At 36.1% G+C, this 21891-nt stretch overlaps 1 protein-coding gene across 1 annotated transcript in view; it reads right to left on the bottom strand.

The window, feature by feature from the left end:
- The window catches only part of CACNA2D3 (calcium voltage-gated channel auxiliary subunit alpha2delta 3), a 407078-nt gene that overhangs the window by 120829 nt on the left and 264358 nt on the right, over positions 1–21891 (bottom strand). Inside the window, exons 12-13 of the mRNA XM_027728083.2 lie at positions 19599–19677; positions 15338–15471 (exon numbers count right to left, since the gene is read on the bottom strand). Coding sequence (XP_027583884.1) covers positions 15338–15471; positions 19599–19677 — 213 coding nt within the window. The remainder of the gene's footprint in view (positions 1–15337; positions 15472–19598; positions 19678–21891) is intronic.

The following is a 21891-nucleotide window of genomic DNA, read 5'->3' on the forward strand; positions in this document are numbered from 1 at the left end:
AAAACACAAATGCATGCACACACACAAGGCTCTATTGGGACCTCAGATTTATGTTAAATTCTTATACAAATATTAATTACTCTTCAATGTAATTTTTACTACTTCTTTTCAGAACTTGAGTTTACTCCTATTTAAGCACATCCCTTCAGATAAATACAATTTGGTCAAGTTTGGCCATGTGAGGGAGTTACAGTCAGATGGAATGCAAGTGAGGATTTCCTATTAATAATTACCACAAACACTAGATGTTACACACTTTTGCATATGAAAACATCCCTATTGCTTTTACTCAGATTATTTTCAAGAGCACATTGATAAGCATTTACAAATTAGAGATCTGTATTATCTATTGCTGAATTTATATAACCTCTTATAAAATCAAGAATACTTCCTTGTTCTGAAATATTAGTAGTCACAACCTTGAATAAGAATAATAAGGCCAGCACACAAGATCTACATTCCATCATGCTTTTTCCTGGGCTTGAAACTTTTCACCTAAACTTCAAAATCCAGGTTCACAGTCTTTTCCTTAAAAAAAAAAAAATCTGTCTTTGTTCAAGTCAGATAAATCTTCATTCTACTGCTGATTTGAAACTTGGCTGTTACAAGATCCTATATGTCAGCAATTCACTTTAATAATTGCTACAAATTCCTTTGAAATAAACTGTGGAGGTTTGTCTGACATTACCCCTTCTGGGAGGCCATAGGAAACAAATAATTTTCCTAACAATAATAGTAATAGTCCTCTGGTCTGACCCTTTATTGGACAGTCTAAAAACTGCCTGTCTCTGTGTAAAACCCAGTGGGTACCTCTGATTCCTGTGGTTTGCTTTACACACTGCTAAGAGGCAGTTTTGCAATAAACTGTGTGATCTTTCCCTGGCCCTGAAGCACTGCAGGTCTTTCTATTCTACTTATACTCCTGATAAATTCTGCCCTTTCAGTGGTTTTATTCAGCTCCAACCATACCAAAGTACCTCCTGTTCCTATTTGTTTTCTAGTAGTGTCTCTTCCTCCTTCTGGTGACTGTCTCTAAGGAATACACATGATGGGGCATAGATGCAGGGAGGAAGCCTGGCCATTTGTTGTCTCACATTTTCTTATTCTCTTTTGGATTTTAAAACATTACTCCTCAGAAACTGCAAGCCCCCTGAGGTTCACAATATGCTTGATGCCAGTAAGACATGTTGAGAATTCCACTTCCAAATTCAGGTCAACTTGGGGTCCTGTCACACAATGTAACACAGAATAAACAACTGCAGGAGGTTTTTCAATACCATCGTTGCACACAGTGTCATGCTGTCCACATTTGCAAATAATCTAGTGTTGTTTCCAGCTCTTAATGGAAATGTGTTTGGTATTCTCAGAAAAAGAACAATCACAGTCACTTCTAACATGGTAAAACAACCCTAGACAGGCAAAGGGATCCAACAGCAAGGATTTTGCACTATTGTTTGGATCAGATACTGTGAGGCCCATATGAGTGCAGCACACAAGACCACAGAGAGATCTGAAATACTGTCTTTAGAAGCAGGAGGAGTATGTTATAGGATCAGGAGTTCTGATAAATGCCTCGTAAAAGTCTGTCTCCTTTCACCCTTAACAAAATAAGTTCATCAAGACTGATTTTGTGTTTTAGTGATAATTCCAAAAGAAAAAGCCATACACTTTTAAAATCTTTTATAGTTGTTTCAACAATTTGTTCAAAACACTATGTATGTCCTAGATTTCCAACCATGTCTAAAAGTCTTAAAGGAAAACATATTAGATTTATAGAGCTACTCTTCTGTTGGATCAGAATTCAACCTTATGTTTTTTTGAAGAATAGCAAAAACCAAATCTTTTGCAAGACTAAACTACACTCAACAGTTTCTTATTATATCAGAAAATTGTCTTCTATTACTAAAGAAATAAAAATAGCATATATCACATGAAATTAACTTTCCATTTTCTATTTTTCCAATAATTGCACGAAGTTATCATTATAAAAAAAAATACATTATTGCAATGTACTTATGTTAAAGCATTGAAAAATAAAAAAGTAACTCTTCTTTTACATTCACTGACCTAGTTTCAACAGATCTATTCTCCTGCCAAGCTTTTAAATGTCACCAGTCGCAGAAAAATGCTGACAGCCCTATGGACTTGATTGTTTCATAATCAGATACGATAAAAATCAATAGGAATTAACTACAAACATGTCAGTAAATAATCAACAAGTCTGAATATGGTTTTGATAGTACAGTCATTTCTGTAAATACTTTCGGAGCTGCACTAAATTTAACCTCAAGTCATCGCTACATTTACGATGTTTGCAAGACTCATCCTGTTCATGTCACATATTGACTCTGAATTTGGCACTGGATGTATGGGTTAGAACTTTTACTTTTTAAAAATACACCTTCAGGATATGAAGTGCTGTGGCAAATGCAGAAATGCAAAGCACTTCATACATTACCAGGTAGGTTTCCTCAGCTCTTCCCATAAAAGGTAAAAAAACTTGGGAGAGAATAGAAAGAATATTCACACTCTTAGTTTTTAACAGTAAATGTAAACTTTCTGCTTTAAAATTTGCTTGTTTAGTTGCTATAAGATACAGCATTTAAATATTATGATTTTGGTGATTTTTCTTTTACAATCTATGCACTTACTCTCCCCTTTCTAGAACCATCTACTACAGGCTTCACAGATGGTTACATGCACACAGAGACAAAGAAATAAAATTCAGCCTCCTACTGGGACATTCCTGATGTTAAGGTTTCAGTATAAATATTAAAAGTATGACATTAACCTGCACCTCACTGGGCTGACATCTCTAAGGAAAATGCACTTGAATTTTCAAGGGATTTAACAGCAAATCCTTCTTTGTTCACGTAATTGTTTTACTGAGCTATCACATATTTTTCAGAAACTACAGCATTTTAGTCAAGGATAGACTGTGCACTGCATGCAAAGTACGCCCATCAGAGGAAATCTAAATGTTGCTATGGAGAAGAGAGTCATAAAATATAAATGAAAACTACAATTCTAGTTCTGTCTTTAAAAAGGATTCCTAAAAATGACAGAGAAGAAAGAAGTTAGCTCTTGTGAAACATGAAAACACAAGAGATGCAAAGGTATCAGGTTGAGCATACTAAAGAATTACATGTACTTAACACCTTTTTAACAAAATGGTTCCACCTTTTGAACATTTTACACATTTTCTAAAATAAATGAACTGCTTAATAATATAAATGACTAAAGAATTTCTAATACACTGTCTAACAATCTTGTTTTTAAAATGAGAAACATCAACACAAAAAAAAAAATCTAAACATGCTCAACTTTTCAAACAGTCAACTAAGTCATATCTGTCTGCATCTGCTCTCTGACTTTGTGTGGAAACTTTCAACATACTTGTGGACATTACATTCTGTGAGATGTAAAACAGCATCAAACTATATGGTGAGGCTTTTTCTCCTTAATACTTTTGTACCACCTCTAGAGGACAGATAGTGGCATTTTAATTATTACTGATGCTAATTATTTCTAAATGAGATGTTTAGAAAGGCTGTCAGAAGGACGATAGATAATAGCATGAGAATCCTTCCCAGAGAAATAGTTCTACTAAACGAAAAATAACTGCTTTGGAGTAAAAAAAGAGCTGGAAAGAAAAAAAAAAAAATCACACTTGTATTTCAGTGAAAGAAACCTAAGCAAGGCCTTTATACTGTAAAGATTTTTTCTGAGTTACCAGGAGAGGAAAGGAAGGAAGAGAAGGAAGGAAAAAAGAATCAACCTCAGAAGATAGGTGCATATACACATATTCATTTATTCATCTCTTCTCACATAAATGCCCTTTCACATCTGGAAAAAGAGTAAGTTCTTTGACTGTCCTTCTAGGAAAAGAAAAATCATTTCTTAATCATAAATCCTCTTAGGATCTAAACACACATCCTCTTTCTCCCACAATACAATCCATACTGGCCTCAAAGCCAAACTAAACAAGATCCTCATGCAGTACCTATTAGATCAATGAGAATCCTGCAATGAGTTTAATGGGGTTTTGATCTTGCATTATATTAAATCTTGCTCTACATATCAATGTAAGACCAACATCTAAAGACAACCCCTTTCTGAGGATGGATGAAAGAGCATTTGATCTAATGAACATGTAAAGCCAGCCAGAATGTCTTCTAAAAATTAGATTTACTAACTGTGTTTGTGATTTCTAGCATTGCTGTGATTGTATTGAATGGAACTGTACTTTTAAAACAGTTTTAATCATCCAACATGGTCTAAAATGGGAACTGCTGTAAGAGCAGTTATTATCCCAAACTACCCTTTTCTCCACCTTTTTTTCACAGAGTGCCATTTTTTCTGTGCATCCAGAGTGCTGCTCTGCCAGAAGCACCAGGGGGTGTATCAAGGCTCCTCTTCCATTCCCTTATTCTCTGCCCCTCTCCCTTACTGTCACGAACTATCTGTGCATTTTAGGGGTACAACTTAGAAACCTCAGAGTCATTTCTCCCTTGCTGTAGCTCTCGCAACCTCGCGGGAGTGAAGGAATCAACCACGATGAAAGGTTTTTAGGACCTGAAAATTTGTGTTAGGCACAATTCAACCAGAAATTTAGTGTAACCTTGTGGATCTTGCTTTTAATATGGAAGAAGAATCTTTTGCTGCCATTTACTCTGTGACATGTAAACAGCACCATTTAAGATCAGAGCAGTTTGGACTGTGACAACAGAACATGAAATGAAGAAACAGACAGTAAGTTACTTGATGTCCAGCAGTTCCCTGGAGAAGCAAACATTTTCTCATTTGAAGGGGACACTATTTACAGGTATGAAGGAAAAAATGACCCATAATAAAGTTTATATATAATTTTGTATCAAGGATACAGGGTTAATAACAAAAATATTCGTAAAAAAAACCTGCCCTGACAACAGTGGGCTGGCAGAACTTATTTACAATATTTAATTCCATATGAATTTGCTTTCCATTATTTTCATTTAAGCTTCTTTTTATGTCAGCTATTGATCTTTTTACTTTATGATGAAATCAATGAATTTCTATTTGAAAAGAGAAAGCTTTGGCTAATACCAGGACAGAGCAAGGCACCTGCAAAACTACTGTGAAATGTTTAAAACTTAAACAAAGGGGGAAGATAGGAAATAGTTAATTGACTTCAGATGACTGAAGTTCAATATACAAGAACAAGACCAGAAGAATCAGGCATAGGGAAAAACTTATCAGTGAGAAACTCATCAATAAGACTGTACATACAATAAAGGTAATCTATCTGCTTTTGATAACTAGAGGACTAAATTGATCATGTAAGAACACAAATCTGTGATGCAAAAGATTCTAGAAATATCACAGCAAAGAAAAATGGGGCTGAGTTTAGGGGAGGGGAGGTTGCAATTAATGGGACTTACTCTTTTGCTTAATTACTTAGAAACAAGTAATTCCAAAAATATTTTGAATTCATGTACCTGATTCTAGAAGTTTGATGCAAAAAATGGAACCAGTACAGGACTCTTAAGTGCTGGAACCAATTATCTTTTAAAATAAAAATACTGAACATTTTTATAGAGGGAGTGATCTGCTTACTTGCCTAACAAATACATCACTATATTTTATATTTTTTTCCCATTTAGCACTTCTGAATGAGCAAAACTCTTGGAGAGATTTCGTATTTAGCTAGTACAAAACACCTTGAAGGTAATGTAGTAACCAATGGCCCAGAACTGCTCTGTATGAAGTAGTTTGCTGGAGGGCATAATGAGATAGATACCATACGCTCATGAGATTATTTGAGTTGATAAACAACAGCAAATGCATTTTAAAGGAAGAAAGAATGAACAAAATCTTAGGACAATTTCATTTGCTGAGAGGAAGAAATCCATGGATATGATAATAGAGCAAGGGCACTAGAAAGCAGCAGGAAAGGCAGCTTATGCACAACAAGTAAACTAAAAGCTTCAAAGCTTTCAAAAAGCTTCATTCTGTTTCTCAGATAATCACCTTTTCTCTTGTTTATCCATTTGCCTTTGAAAGGGCAAAACATTGCTGGGTCTGTCTTGGCACATTGCAAAAGTTCAGATGAAGCAGAAAGAAAAAGAAGGAACAAATTGTGTGCAAAAACACTGCATAAAAATACTGCATGAAGCACAGGAGTTGAGCTCAGATAGACATGTTAAAGTGTTGCTTTACTTTGTGAGGGAAGGAGGTATAACCCTTGAAACTAGGAACAAATCTCCATAAAAATTGTGTTCAGGCTCTGTATAAAAATTTGAGAACCAAATGCCCAATGTGTATTTTGGAAATAAATTAACAATATGCTAAAATACTACACTCTAGTAGCAAGGTGACCACCATGTGGTTTCCAAATTAGGAACATGTGGTTTCAGGTTCTCATGCATAAACAAAGCAACTGATTTGATTAGCTAATAGAGATGGACCAGATCAGAAGGCAGGTTTAAGACTCTAGCTTTTGGAAGCATTATTTTTAAACTACATGATAAAACAAAGTATAGCACCAATAATTTAATAAGTCTTTCTTATTATTGCAGAGTTTTACTCCAGCAGCGCAGATAAATTATATTTCATCTTCACTGCCCTCTTTCTTCCACAAAGTCAAAGAACGACAAATATGAGATCAAAGGATGGGATTAAGTACATTATACTAAATTCGCCGCTTTCCTACATTAGCATTTACCCTAAAATATCTGTTATGCGAAAACTGAAGACAAAAACAGGCCAGAAAAAAGTAATATATCTGACAAAATAGCTACAATTCATTATAATTAACTCAACTTCACTCCGAATGAAGGCAGTAAGATCAAAGATGGACAAACAGTTATTAGTTGTGAATGCCTTTAGGTAGTTATTTTCATTCAGTATAGACATGTCCTCCTAAATACTGGATCCACCATAACACGAAGGGATCTAGAAACAAATTCTTTCTCTACTTAGTGACTTGTCACCCTTTGATCTTATTTCTGTGTCACAGCAAACCCAGAAAATTCCCTATGAAACACGATGGAAATGGAAAGCATTTTCTCTCCCCTTAGTCAAAGGCACTGTGTGTCATTGGCAGATCACAGCTGAAAATGGTCCCAAGCTGCTTTATCTCCAGTGTGCAGATGTCTGCAAATGAGACCAAAACCCTTTTGCCATGAATATGCCTGTTAATCAACAGTAGAGCAATTCTTTGCAATTTGTATAGAGTAGCCAGTGGGAGATCATCCAGCAGGTAAAATCTACTGACACTTGTAGTTCTATTGATTCTTTTTCAAATGCACCCCCCATCAGTTTTCATATAAGAAGGTACTTTCAATCATTTGTCAGCAGTCCTTGCTAGCCAGGGAGGTCCCAGCTGACTTCAAGTTAGAAATTGTGAGACCTGTCTACAACAAGGGTCAGAAGGAGGATGCAGGACCTACAGACACCTTGGTGCTATATACTGTCCTAAATACCAATAATCACTTATTGCATTGACCTATCCTGTCTTACTATGTCCTTACACTCTCTGCCCTTCCTAAGCAACTGGTGATTTGATCTATTTGAATGTAAATTATATGAGGAAGGTATCGTTATTTAATCCTGTCATCAAACATCATCTAGTAGGAGGACTTCAGTGGTTTATTAAAATTCACAGGTCTTGATAATAACGTCAGCAATGGTCAGTAGCAAAACTGGAGTTGAAGAAAGAGAAAATCCACATTAAAATGGTCAGTACAACTTAAACACAAGAGTGACCTTAGAAAAACAGTAAAAGACAATGTGGATAGTCAGAGCATTCTGCAGGAAAGGAATTGGAAGATAATCACATTGTACAAGAGCAAGCTGATATGGTTATCGGAAAACTGGGGTATTTTAAAAAAAAGTGATCAAATATGACAAAATTTGTTAAAACAGTAATTTAGTTTAAACATCAGAACATGTAAATGAAGATGTGGAAGAACGTTAGACAGATGTCAAAGCACTTAAACATGGTAAAACTTCCTTGTTTTCATTTGAAACATCATTTAACACGGAAAAGTAAATGGTAAAATATTGTTTTAGCTATTGAGTTCTGAGAATATTTCAAAAAGGTGAGATTTTACTTTATTCAAAGCAATGTTTCCACAGGAACTAATCTGATTCAAAATTAGATACTTAATCTCTTTTTGATCCAGCGATAAAAGATGAACAGAGACCAAGGTCAAACTGTAGTTACCCTATCATATAAAATAATAAAATACTAGAAAGGAGAAGCAATATTAAAAGCCAAGATGTAACACTCCCCTGATTTCCCTTCTATGGTTTAACCTTATGCTTGTCTTATTTGCACCACACTGGGAACAGAGCTGCTTAAGGCCCAGCTTTGCTGTGGCATTACAGCTGCTTGCTGATGTCGCAGGAAGAAGATAAAAATAAGTTCTATATAAAAGCCTCCAAGTGCAAAGAACTGTAAAATGCTTTTAAAGACATCAACTGCATACCTCAAAGTTTGAGGAAGAACAATTTGCATTCTGCATTTCTCATGTAAGAGTACACTCGGAAAAATAATCATCATACTAATCCGATTCAATGGAAATAAAGTACTGTAATATTTATAGTCTGTGCCAGAGTTATAATGACTGTGGGGCGAGAAGTGAAGTGTCTCAGCATGTTCCACATGTTTTTAACACTGTTTCTAAAGGCTCTGGAGGCTATTAAATTTAATGAACCCATCTGCTATGAAATAGAGGTCCAAACATAATCAGTTTTCTCAGTGCCATATAATACAGATGGCATTCCATGTTCCACATCCCCAGCAGGAAATTTTACGTTCCTCTTTAAGTGCAGGACTTTTGTTTTTGTTTTTGATGTTTTAAACATCTTTTTGATGTATCACATATAGCATTTTATAGTGTAAATACCATACAGAGCAATACACATGAAAAGTTTTAATTCATTAAACTAAGTATTGCTGTTTCCTTACAACAGTTTTTCTAGTGACTTTGACAACTAGCAATTAGCTCCCTGTAGTAATATTCTTTGCTTAATGCAATCATTGAAAATTTTCCTAATACCAAAAGTTCCAGCATTAGTAGAGGAGTAACACAAACATGTAATTTATCAAATGAAGGAGTTTACTTAAAAACCTGATAGACATTTATATGTACATATACATGCATAAGTGATACCCTTATCTGTATGTACTGTATGCATAGAACAATGCACTAATCATTCTTATTTAAAGTATCCATATTCCCACTAGGTTATTATGGACTTTATTTTCCTGTGCATGCCCCAATTTTCATTTCAGAGATCTCAATTTGTGTGTTTTACTGGGACACATTGCACCAAGACTCTTGTACTTGTGTGTGAACACGGGGTCTGAGCACAAAAATAAATAGCACAACATCCCTTGCACTGATTAGCACCCTGCTGCCAGTGTTAGTAAATCAGATGTGCATTTTCTAACATAAAAGAACAACATCCATTGTTATTTTGAGGTGCATCTGAAAGGCAATGAGAGTGCATTAATTCTATTCAGTTGAGAGGTTAATTCATTTACTATTTTGAGCACTCATTATGTTTTGACAGTTGACACAGATCTTACTGAATTTGAAACAGTTCATGTGTTTAATGATAATTCAGTTATTCTAGATCCAGCAGTAAAACAAACAGATTAGAACTGTTTAGGAGAAAATGAGGGTAGTTAATTATGGCAACTAGAAATTTTGGGCCAGAGAACTCCAAAGTCATAGCTCAAATGTTTTTTTTTTTATTAAACTGTCAACAAGGATTACCACAGACAGCACGCTAATCATTGGCATAAAGGGATGTTGCACCTTCCTACAAATATGTGCATAATGTGTTTTTACTGTGTGCACAGGTAGCTGCACTGACCAGCACTGTTAATGTCTCAAGCACTGTCCCAGATCTATAAGGTCCCAGTGCAGATACAGCAGATTGTAACTGCTGCAACTTCAAACTGCAGCCGTGTTCCTGTACAAGCTTTGAAAAGGATGAAATGGGCAGAAGTGTTGTACTCTTTCAGGAAAACTAATCCAAACTGAAGTGCTGATAAGAAGGCATTGCCTGGGCTACTTTTTACTTTACTCTCATATCAGAGCCTTCAGAAGACTACTGCAGATCTGTAGGAGACAAAGCAGAGCTTGAAGAACCTTATTTCACAAACAAACCTACCTGATGGAAGGCCTGATATCCATGCATGGGATTTTTCTTCCCCAACCCAATTCACTCGAATGTCAAAGCAAGAAAAGGAAATTCTCATGGGAACCTCAGAGGCAGTTGGAGGTGATGACAGTCTCTGATAAAGAGTTGTAAATTCTTAGAGATTAAGGGATGCTGGCCACAAAGGGAGGGTTAGAGCATGTAATCAAACCCAAAGTGGGATTGGGAAAAAAGCAACATACATTTCTAGTTCTTAAAGTATTACAAAAAAACAAATTTAAAAATTACCATCTGTGTGTAAATTTTCTTATCCCAGCTGCTGATTAATGACATTTCCTGACATTCAGTTCTGCAGTGATTACCAATATTTACTTATTGTAGATGTATGTGAACATTCTGAACACTCTGATGCATTTTAATGCATACCAGTACTACAATCTAGAAATTATTTTTTGAAATAGAGGCCAAGGGAACCTTTTACTGTGACAGAAATGCTAATTATACTCACTTATTAAAACAGCACAATTAATTTGTGCCACCAAAAGTATTTGGTAATAGAAGCTAGTGGAAATGGGGTACTATTTTATTTTTGTTACTTCATAAAGGCTCTTCTGTGCACTGAACACAAATAAAACTGTGTGAATGGAAGAAGTACTAATCAGCATTTTTATACCTCAGCAGAAGGTCCTGGATAGAAAAAATGTCAGGATAATAGCTCTCAGTCTGTAGGACTTTCTGTTATAACTCTGTACATTATACTTAGGACCATGTACACAGTTTCCCTTGCCTCTCTGGAATGGGCTTGGAATTCATCCTTTTTTAAAAGGAACTGTATCCCAGAATTTGAATTTCCATACAGAAAACATCTGGATTCTCATGTGACAGCTATTTGAGAGGCATGAGCTTCCTATACTTCCTACTGTATTTCTGCCAAGAACCTGAACCCAACTATGCCTACATAGTACTTCATTTTTTTTAAGAATGAAGATGAACAGTGAAGGTTTTTTTGATCGTATATGCAATAATGTAATTGTAACATCCATCATAAGAAGTTCAGAAATAGTAAAGGCTGTGGTTCAGTGGAGCTATCTCAATTTACTGCCCCCATTAAGGGAAAATAAGATTCTTGGGCAGGTTGCCTTACTAGCACAGCATCAGTGTCTTGGTCAGGAAATATTTCCAAAAAACACCTCCTTCAAAAAAAGAAAGAAATTAGGTGTGTATATGTATATATATATAAAATATATATATGTAAATAACATCAATTGAAGAATTGAACTAAAATTGAACTAAATTCCATAATTGAATGTATATGTCTGGGGATAAAGCAAATGAAGAATCAAGATATAGTACTTCAACACTGAGCAAAAGCACTCACCATTCATATCATGACGAATCATGACCTGTAATGACTCAGAACACTGTTTTTTTAAATGAACTCTTACATTCTGGAGCACCAGACAGTCATCTCAAAATATTCAATCAAATAGTAATTTGCTGTTTTTATGCAAAGAAATCCTCCAGTTGGAAACTGAACAGAGGCAACGTGGTAATTTGTGCCTGAATCTGCTCACAGCTTGAAACTAATAGCCTGAAGGAGATGAACTCAATGGTACATTAGATCCAGAGAATATATTCAGGTACACTTATGAGAAACAAAATTCACCAGGAAGAGTCAACAAAGATCCAAGTAGGTCAAATTGTACACCCCAATAAACAAATTCTCAATCACAGGCTTTTAAACAGGGGGAACTAGGGGGCTAGACCAGTCTTTGTTTTATTTCCTGCAGCAAAAGGAGCAATGTTTCTTCACATTCCAGATGTGACCATAAGAGTGAGTTGAAGGTTTCTGTGCTCTTTAGATGATTACCCACAATCCCAAGAGACTACCTCTATGCATTACTTCCCTTGAACATTCTGATGCCCAGCAATTTTCCTGATGAAGGGTGACTAAAAGTGATCATAGGAGCTGCCTGGATACCTCTTCAGAAAGACAGGAAACACTGGGGAGAGAACAAAGTCTAAGGGCAGAAAAAGAGAAGACAGTTCAGTTGCCTGTGAAACAAGGAGTCATCCAGAGAGGCCTAATCTCACTGCTTTGTAATCCCACCATCTATCAGCAGTGGGATCCTGACAGTGTCAAAGGCAGCACAGCCCTGATGTCCATCCAGGTTGCTCCATGTTACATATTCTGCATATGATGCCTTGCCAGAGATTTCCACTTCCATAAAGGCTGCACTTTTTTCTTTCAGTATATGAAGCTTTCTCAAGAGTGTCAAAGTCAGGCTGAAGAGGCAGCTGTATGAACATTTTGCAGACATCCTCTCACAGGAAAGGTGAACAGACACAAGAATTAAATGCCTTGTTTTAGTAGCAAAATTCTTCTGGGAATATTCCTAAATGGTATCAAACACTTAAATGACCTAACTTCTGGCGTTCACAGATGACTTTGTCCTGGACAAATATTGGATGAGAACAGTCTGGGGCAAAAAGGGAAATGTTTTGTATCCTAAGACTATTCCTGCTGTCCAGCTTCTTTCTATCTGGATCCCAGTATGTTCCAGCCTAATGTTGCTTGCTCAGAAACAGCACAGCTGGCCAATTAGCTCTGATATTTGGTGAGAAGGGAACAGGGATGTATATTCCATGCTGTCAGGGCACAGTGACACCGATTACAGCCCTGAGAATGCAGCCATGGCTGCTTGAACACAGCTGGGTGATAAGAACATTTAAGTTATCTGGAAATGCACTAATACTTCTAACATGGAATGATTCAAGTAGCAGCCACGGAGGAGCAAGGACTCAAACTGGTTGTGAAAATCCAGAAGTTCTGGGATGGAGGGGATTATTTAAATGGCACTCCCAATGCCAAGACAGAGATGGTCAGGGAACCTGTCTCTGAAAATAGCTGAGGCAGAAGCACATCTCATGTGTTACAAGGTTCCCTACATTGCTATTTCCAGAGTTTTGTATGTGACTACCCTAATTTATCGTGTCCCTTCACCTCTGACAGTTTTGGGGCATTTTTTGAGGGATGAACAACAAAGGAGGCAGGAGTAAGGTAGTTTGCAACTAAGCAGATCACAATATTTCATTTTAAAATCTTTTCTTATAGCATCCAACCCATTAGGGTACTGAATGGAGTTTTCAGACCCTTAAAATATGTGTGTGCATGAGTATGTACATGAGTGTGTGTGTATATGTATGTGCGTGCATAGTGACATTAGTTTAGTAAAGAGAGTAAGAAAACAATAAAACATAAAGAGAAGAACCTGGAAGTATTTTGACTGCAGCAAAAGACCTTTTGTATGGATTTAAACAGTTCCATTATTCAAGACTGTAACAGCTCCACTGTCTTTTCTTATCCTGTTTTCTCAGGAAAGATTCCCACTCCTCACTCCCTCTACTGTTCTTAAATTCATTTGCATTTATTAACCCTTGCTGCATTCACTTAGTATTTCACACAACATTAAGTTGTTAATTTTCCTTAGCCTTTCCATAACCTACAGGAGATTCAGTGAAAATTAGACTAACTTTTATGAGTATTTTTGTCCCTACAAAGAGAGAAAAAATATAGATTAACAGACAACAGAAAGAGTGAAGTGTGAAATTAATTCTGAAACAGCATTTTGTACTTTGTTGGTAGGTAAAGGGGAGGCCTTGGTGTTGGGAAAGGAGGAAGATTTTGTTTGCCACACTTTCAATGCATGGTTCATGGGCAAAGGAGAGTTGCACTAAGATGTCCCTTTCATGAGTCTCTGCCTGCCACTCTCTCTAGCAAATACACAAACTCCCTTCAACGTATACACACACAGATTACTTCAAGCATTTGAAAAAAAAGAAGTGAATGAGAACAAGATTCTCCTGGTCATCTCCCCATTTCATGAGATTCCCTGAAGGCACAATAATAACCCACAGTTTCTGTTAATCTCATTTTATGTTTCAATAAAAGAGAGAGAACAAAGGGGAGACTGGATTAATATGTTATTAAAAACAAAAAAAAAAAGGAAAGAGAGATAAGTTAATTCCCCCTAAAGCAATTAACTTTTTGTTTCTCCTTCATAACTGCAGTTTTACTATTTGTGTTACATTACTCATGACCACAACTGAAGAATAGGAAAGGCCTAAACAACTGTGAAAATCAAGTAAAAGCTCTATTCCCAGGGTTTTTTTTCCTACGATAGTTTTGCATTGATTTAAAACTGAACCTTCTAGAAACATCACAGGTTCCAAAGAAGCAAAAAACCCAAAATATCAAAGTGAAGCTGATGACATTCTCCCACCTTGCTCCACCTTCAAAAAAGCAAAAATTTAAAACAGAAAGAATCAACCATGCCAGTTGTCATGTTATAATTTGTATTATATTGAATAATTGGCATCACTTATACTAAATGACAGACATTCACTGAAAAGTCTTGTTCTATGGGTAATTTACAAACCAAAATATTTTAACTGGGACAAAGGAAACCTAATGAGAAAAAAAAATAGATAAAAAATCTATTTCAGACCAACCCATGGAAATGAACAATCTTCACCTGCAAATCTGATGATTTACCACGAATTCTACAAAAGTATCAGGAGAGCTCAGTCACTGCATAATAAAAAGTTGTGCTTCAACTCTCTTTCACAAGGATGTCAAGTAAAAATTGGACATTTATGACAATTATTTTAGCACATCACCTATTCAATTCACTTTAAAAGGCAGAATCTTCTCAATATTCTTCCCCAAGATATCACAGTTGACTCCTAGATGTTGACCCACCTTTCTACACTGGAAACACTGGTTCTTGTCAGTCTATTTGTTTATGCTGACATATTCATTGACATGTTTTAAAACAGAGAAAAAATGGTTACTCGATATAATTAATTTCTGTTGAATGCCCATTTTTGATTATTAAAAAATGTAGGTTTAGAGATCATAAATTTTGAAATTATTCTGTAACTCATATTTGCTTCATTATTTTCTATATAATTACAATCTAAAAATATATGCTAAAGTTCAGTAATGTTGAATTATTTGCTTGTAGAATAAAGATATAAAGTCTCAATTCTTACACTGAGTTAGCACATACCAGCAACAGAAATCAGATGCACAGTGAGTGTTTCTACCACAACGTTTTTGTTCCTAATTCTTCATTATTTGCCACAAGCCTTTATTAAATGCTTTATCATGCAGACTTACAGTGCTGTCAATGTATGCTTCAGTCCACACCACATCATGTTCTTGGTCAATAACCTTTGGTCGGCTGAGAACATGAAGATATTCCATAACATTCTCTTGCACATCAGCTAAGGTAGAGATCTGAGTAAAAAACCCTGTGAAAACACAATTCAAACATTTAAATCAGAGAGAACAAACTAAGGAAGACTGCAATAAGGAGTATGATATGGTTTATGTTTGTCATGTTTTCTGCTTATTTATTTCCAAAAAAGGAATGTTTCACAAGAAGCACCCTCAAACAATAATAATTGGTGAAAGCAGAAGTCTGTGAAACCTTTGGCCAGTCCTCAAGGACAGGGTTTCTATTGCTATGAATCCCTGCACTGTATGTACTAAAACTCTATTTCCAGAACTATTGTTGTTTAATGGTTTGGGGCTTTTTTTAATGCTGCATACTTTAAAATTTAGAACTGGTATTATCTTTGTCCAAAAATGTCTCATCCAGTTTGTCCAGTTTCAAAAAACATGATGAATTAGAACTACAGCAACAGGACAGTAGTTGCATATTCTCTAAAACACTCATCCACACACAGTGTGACTGGAAAAAAAAAAGCAATATGTAATTTACAAATATGGCAGGTCATAGAAAATGTAGATTTCAACTAGAATTGCTTGGTTTAGTGATCACAGCTTTGTTAATCCTTTAAAACATCTCCTGCAACCTGACAGCACTGAGAACAGCAGAGGCCTCAGCTATCTGAGCTGTCACCACTTCCTTTTCAGTGCTTGGATGTCAAGTATCTTTATACACCATAAACTTGGCATCTGGAGCCCACATCATGCAAAGGTGATGAGGGACTGACAAATTTCAAGGCTACAGTTTCATCAGGCCTTATTTAAATGCATCACTTCCCCTCAGACACTTTCCGTTAATGAGAAAAGACCAATCTGAAAGAGGCCTCTCTACAACTTTAATCATTTGACAAGATCACAGCATCTGTGGGCCTGGAATCATAAGCTTTATTAATCTTAAGCAGAAAACATGGCAACTGCAAAGAAATTTTGAGCTGTGTTTGTCCAGACAGGGCCAGTTTTGGCAAGATTGTAAGGTTGTCTTGTAGTCTGGATGCCAGAACTTCCTTATTCTGTACACTGTTTATATTTAGACTTTGACAATCGTGTTTCTAGCTATCTGTAGCAAATGTCAAACCTCCCAAGAGTTAGCTTCCTACATTGCAAAATTTATCTCTCTTATCTAGAGATCAGAGGTACCCTATGGAATTAAAACCTTACTGTTCCTATACCGAGGTTTAATGGTTTAATCATCAGATAAAGAGTTGCTCTGAAGTTCTCGAGTGCAGCTGCTGAGGCCATGTAAGCAATAGCAGCAAACCCCTGCTTAAATTTTTGCATTCTAACACCTGCTTCTCGGCTCCCTGGTGTGTGAATTATGCCACCTCAGAGTCCCATACAGTCACCACTACCTTTTTTTGCTCCCCAGTAGGAAAAAGCTCATGAAGGAAATGGATAAGATCTGGTAATGACAAGCATGAGATATGTATAATAATGTGGTAAAAGACAGACACTTATGCTCTGCATGTGGGCTGCCCTTCCACACTACACAGCCCTTGCACTGTTTTTTGGATGCCTTGCTTTTCTCTAAAATGTCCACCTTTAGACTCATAACTTTTCAAGATGCCTCCGTTTGATTTTCACACGGAGCACAGCACCTCTCATTTTCGGGGCACTTCGCAAAATAGATGCAACATTCTTGCAACTAATAAAATGTCGGAATTAAAAAATCCTCTTCGTGCAGGGACTAAGGAGGGAATTCATTGTTTCACTGCAGCTGTAAAACTCCCATGGAGATTCCCCCCTCTCCCCCCACCTAAGAGGCCTCTGGAGCAGGTGAACAGCCTCGGTGACTGGCTGCCTGCCACCCCCCACCAGAGCCCGCAGTGCGGGAGGTGCTGGGGTCATGCTAATAATGGGAGTGGATGCTTCCTGTACGGAACTCTCCTCTGCTAATACAATAGCCTATAAACTGCTCCAGCTGGGGCACAACCTGCCTCGGGGCTGATCTGTCCTCTGCTGGAGTTGGAGCCCCTCTCAGCCCTCCCATACACAAAACATTTTTCTCTACGTTGCCCTCTCAGCCTCTGCTCGTTCGTACTGATGAATCCTATCCTTTTTCCATTTTATGATATGCCAACCACAGTGAGGATTCATACCAAAGTATTTTTTAAAAAAACAAATAAGTAAAACAGAGGCTGCAATAGTGAATTTTACTGAAAAGAAAAATATTTAGTTTCATTGGTCTTGTTAGCAAGTAATGCATTAACTCCCATCTTTATCTCTACAGCTTTCTGCTAGAAGTGACTGCTGAGGGAAAGGCAGTGCCTGCTTACTTCTAAGTTCTAGATACTACTGCTAACATCTGGCACATGCACACTAAGCACTAGGAAATTTTCACCTTTCTTGGCTTCAGAATCTTAGTAAATCTTTACTGTTTTCCTTTATGTGCACTTGCTTATGATACAGAAGGGCAAATTGCTGCAAATTCAAAAAATGCTCTAGAGGGATTTTGGGGATCTTGAATGTTTTAATGTATTTAAAATGGTTTGGTGTTTTGCTTCATTAAGCAAACTCCCTCTAGATATGCCCTACTTACACAGAAAAATGTAGCAGAAAAACATGCTTGGGGTTTTTTAAGGTTTCACCATCATAAGCTAGAAGCTAAAGAAGTTTTGCAAGGTGGTATGAATTTCCCCTGTGACCCATTTTGAAGGAAAGGACTGCTGTCCACAGTCCAGTCAGCTGGAAACCCTGCAACAGCCTTCATCTATGTTGTGCTTCCAAGGGGAAAATCACTGCAAGGAAAATTGATTTTAGGGTCATTGACCCTCAGTGACAACAGCATACTTTGGCCCACCCATGCAAGGAGTAAACTGCAGTCCACGCATTCAGCCAATTTTAGACCAGTTTTACTACACTCCTCATCTGTTGTGCTTTAATTCTTCATTTCACTAAAATAAAATGGACAAGATGTAGCTGAAAACAGTAAGAAAAAGATCCAAATTTCATACTGTCTGACATAGTGACTTATGCTGTTTCCAATTGTGATTTTCAAAGCTAAAAAAAAAAATAGTTACTGATTAGAGGTAAAAGATTTTTGCATTACAAGCTATCAGAGAGCAGGTATTGTAACTATTAAACTGAGAGGGAAATAAATTTATAGAAGTAATAGTCATTAAGCTGTTTAGTTGATTCATATGAGTAAGACTCTGACTCAAAGCAACATGGCCATGAAAAGAACAAAGTAGTCCTGAAGAATGACAAAGGTGACCACTTTTCCCCCTCTGGGAATAGGGAAGACGTGGACCAGATGATCTGCTAAGCCAGTCTCCATTGCCTGGTCCTAATTTCTGAGTTGCTGTACTTAGATCCTTATGAATTTGTGGAGCTGGGCTAAAAAGTTAAAAGATTTTGTTGATTAAATTGTCTTCAAAAAAGATGCTTCAAAGGATTCTTATACTATTATTTAAACTAAATTATGGTGTAATATTAGCTGATTAAGACAAGACTTCAAACTGAGTAATTTCCATCAGCTGGACATAACAGTAGTTAAAGAAATAATGACTAAATGGATAGCACCTGATGCAATTCATCATAATGTAATGTGGCACAATAGAAAAAGAACTTTTTTTTTTTCCAAGAGGAAAGGAAAAGGAAAACCTGAAGATTAATTAGGGGGTTGGGGGTTTTTTTATCCTGAATCATTCTTTTATTAGTCAATCCTTTTACTGTAGCATCTCAGCATCTTAAATGTTTTAATGCTCTTCCCTTAAACGATATAAAGCAGTTTTTTTCAATTACACTGTCAGTTCCTCCAGGGACAGAATGTCTGGTGTTTCACATACCGTGCTTAACACAATGAAACTTGTACCCCATGTTCTTAGAAATCAAACTAACTCTTAGTAATAACAGCCTTAATAGCACAAATGCTTCAAAATTAGTTTGTTCTATGAACAAAAATTCAAGACCACATAGTTTAAAAGCTTCATGCATATTTTAAGAAAAAAATACATTTCAAATTGGATTCGTTTGGCTCTTTAAATTTTATGTTACAAGATACCAGTCTTTTCATTTTCTGTAAAAAAACCCAACTCATCCTCTCTCATCAGTTGCCAGTGACACCATATCTCCAGAAGGGTCAGGTATGCAGGAAGGCACAGGAATAGGGGTTTGAAAACAAGGCTTTCACAGATGAAGGTGAACTAACCTTTGTTAGCACAGGCCATCCACTTCAGGTTATCAGCAAATGCTGCTTCTCTTCCAATCAGATAGGTAAAAATACGAACCTGAAAGCACAATGCAAAAGATGAGCCAACTAATACTGCATTTAAAACACATTCAGTAGAACTCCAGATACACATGTGTCGTTCATATGGATACCCTTTCTAAGAAAGTATTACTGGTTAAGTAGCACAGTATGTTAAAAAAAAGATCTCTGCCAGTAATGTCTTCTTGATAAAAATGTGGGGTTTGTTCTATGTAACAGAAGAACTGATCTTTCTGAATGTGTTTAATATCTGACATTTAACTAAAGTTACGTTTAATATGTAATTGAGAATAAACTAAACTACAGAATAAACCCAGAATAAACTAAACTGGGGTACAAAGCAAAACTGCATGTTTCAGACAAATCTGTTCTGCACTCATTAATTCAGAAAATCGCTATGAAGTGGGGAACAGGCACTTAATTAGCAAATACTGCTGTAGATAAAGGATCTGAAACACCAAGCAAGCAAATTCCCCTCAGTTTGCAAGGTTCCTGTGACACAGTATCACTGTCAACTTAGAGACAGGTACTCACAGGAAGCACTTTAATGTAATTTAATTCCTTTGCAAATAAAAAAAAATTAAATTTCAATATTTTTTCCCATTAATATTTTTCCTCGTTCACAAAATCAATTATTTGTAGAATAAACAACTTTATACTAAGTTCCCATAGGGCTTTTTTTTTTTTCCTCACAGAAGTGTTTTTAAAATACTTTGAAAGTTTCCCTCTTCTCTCACTGCCCTTTTGTCCATTTTCTTAATGGCCACATCCTGTTCTAAGCACAGATGATGTTTTGCCTTATTACCATGCCTAGAGATCATCAATCATAAAAATCTTCCCATTCTTTTAAATATCAAATGTACACAGAACTCAGTCATGATTTACACACTGGTTGTGTAGTGTTGCAAGTTTGAATCCAACAGTATCTATAATCCCACTCTAAGACTCTAAAGAACACAGTGTTAGACAAAAGAATGGTACTTTTGTACTTTGTTGATGCCTATGAAAAGCATTAATAAAGAAAAGCTTTATTCTACAAAGACTCGTGAAAGTGTACAGTGAGATTTACACTCTCAAAATACAGCATAAATCACTGCCACAGTTTATCTTCCTGAAAATGATGCTCAAATACAGCCTATGGGGAGACTGAATACATCTGAGAGATTTATATTCAATGATCTGCTTTAATCTATAAAGAATCAAACTAGAGTGTGTTCTTAATAAAAGGAGACCAGCCTTATCTAAATGGATGAGCAGTAAGCATGATAACAGGCATAAGCAGCACAATAACTCCATGGAACATACAAAAAATAAAATTTCAACAAATCAGTAACATGGATCATCATGAGGAGTGGGCTGCCTCTGCAATACTGCTGCAAAGATTTAAATGATTTTTCTCTGACTATATTTTCTACATCTAGTTGACCTGGTATCTGAAGTTTTGCTAGAAAATATTTAAAGCATCATAAAAAATGCTGCTAATTATTTGTCATTACTTGAAAAAAAAATAAATCTATAAGACAGAGAGCTAAAACTGAAAATGAGTTTATTAAATGTTGCTTTCCTTTCCTGTTCCCAGTCATTGTGCATTTTTCTCTATACATTTTTCATGGTGTATGTAATACAAATGACATTTACCAGTCAGCATGAAATAAAAAGTCTTTTATATAATAAGTTACATTATAATTTTAAAATACCATTTTTATGTTGTTCAATACTTAGAATACTTTATTATTCATAGTAGCTTTGTAAGAAAATAACCATGAGAGGGTCACAGAAAGGCATTTTTTAGTTAAAAATAATGCCACTGTTACATTAAAGTTTTCCTTCTACATTGGCCTTAAAGACACATTAATAGGTACTGTGAAAATTTTTTAATACTCCATTCAGAATAGCAAGAAAAATCCTCAAAATCAGTTCTGATGAAAAACAATTCTGATTATTTCTCTACTTCTAAAAGTTTCATTTGATCAGTTCATGGGACCCATTAGGTAAACTTAATTCTCTGTGAGCTTGAAGTGAAAAACACACCAGAAATAATTTTACAAAACAAAGGCTTGCCATATTATTTTTTGCTTTCAGAAATCACAACAATGACTTAGGTAATGAATCATTCAAACTAAAACTTGTACGAATAAGACTACATTCTAAGTCCCATTTTTAAAGACAACCTTGGTTCCACACACCTCTTACACTAGTTTTACTTTCCTTGATAGGTATTCTCTGTGAGAAT

Source organism: Pipra filicauda, unplaced genomic scaffold, assembly GCF_003945595.2.
Source record: "Pipra filicauda isolate LSUMZ 115617 unplaced genomic scaffold, ASM394559v2 scaffold103_size3290846_pilon, whole genome shotgun sequence".
Taxonomy (NCBI): Eukaryota; Metazoa; Chordata; class Aves; order Passeriformes; family Pipridae; genus Pipra; species Pipra filicauda.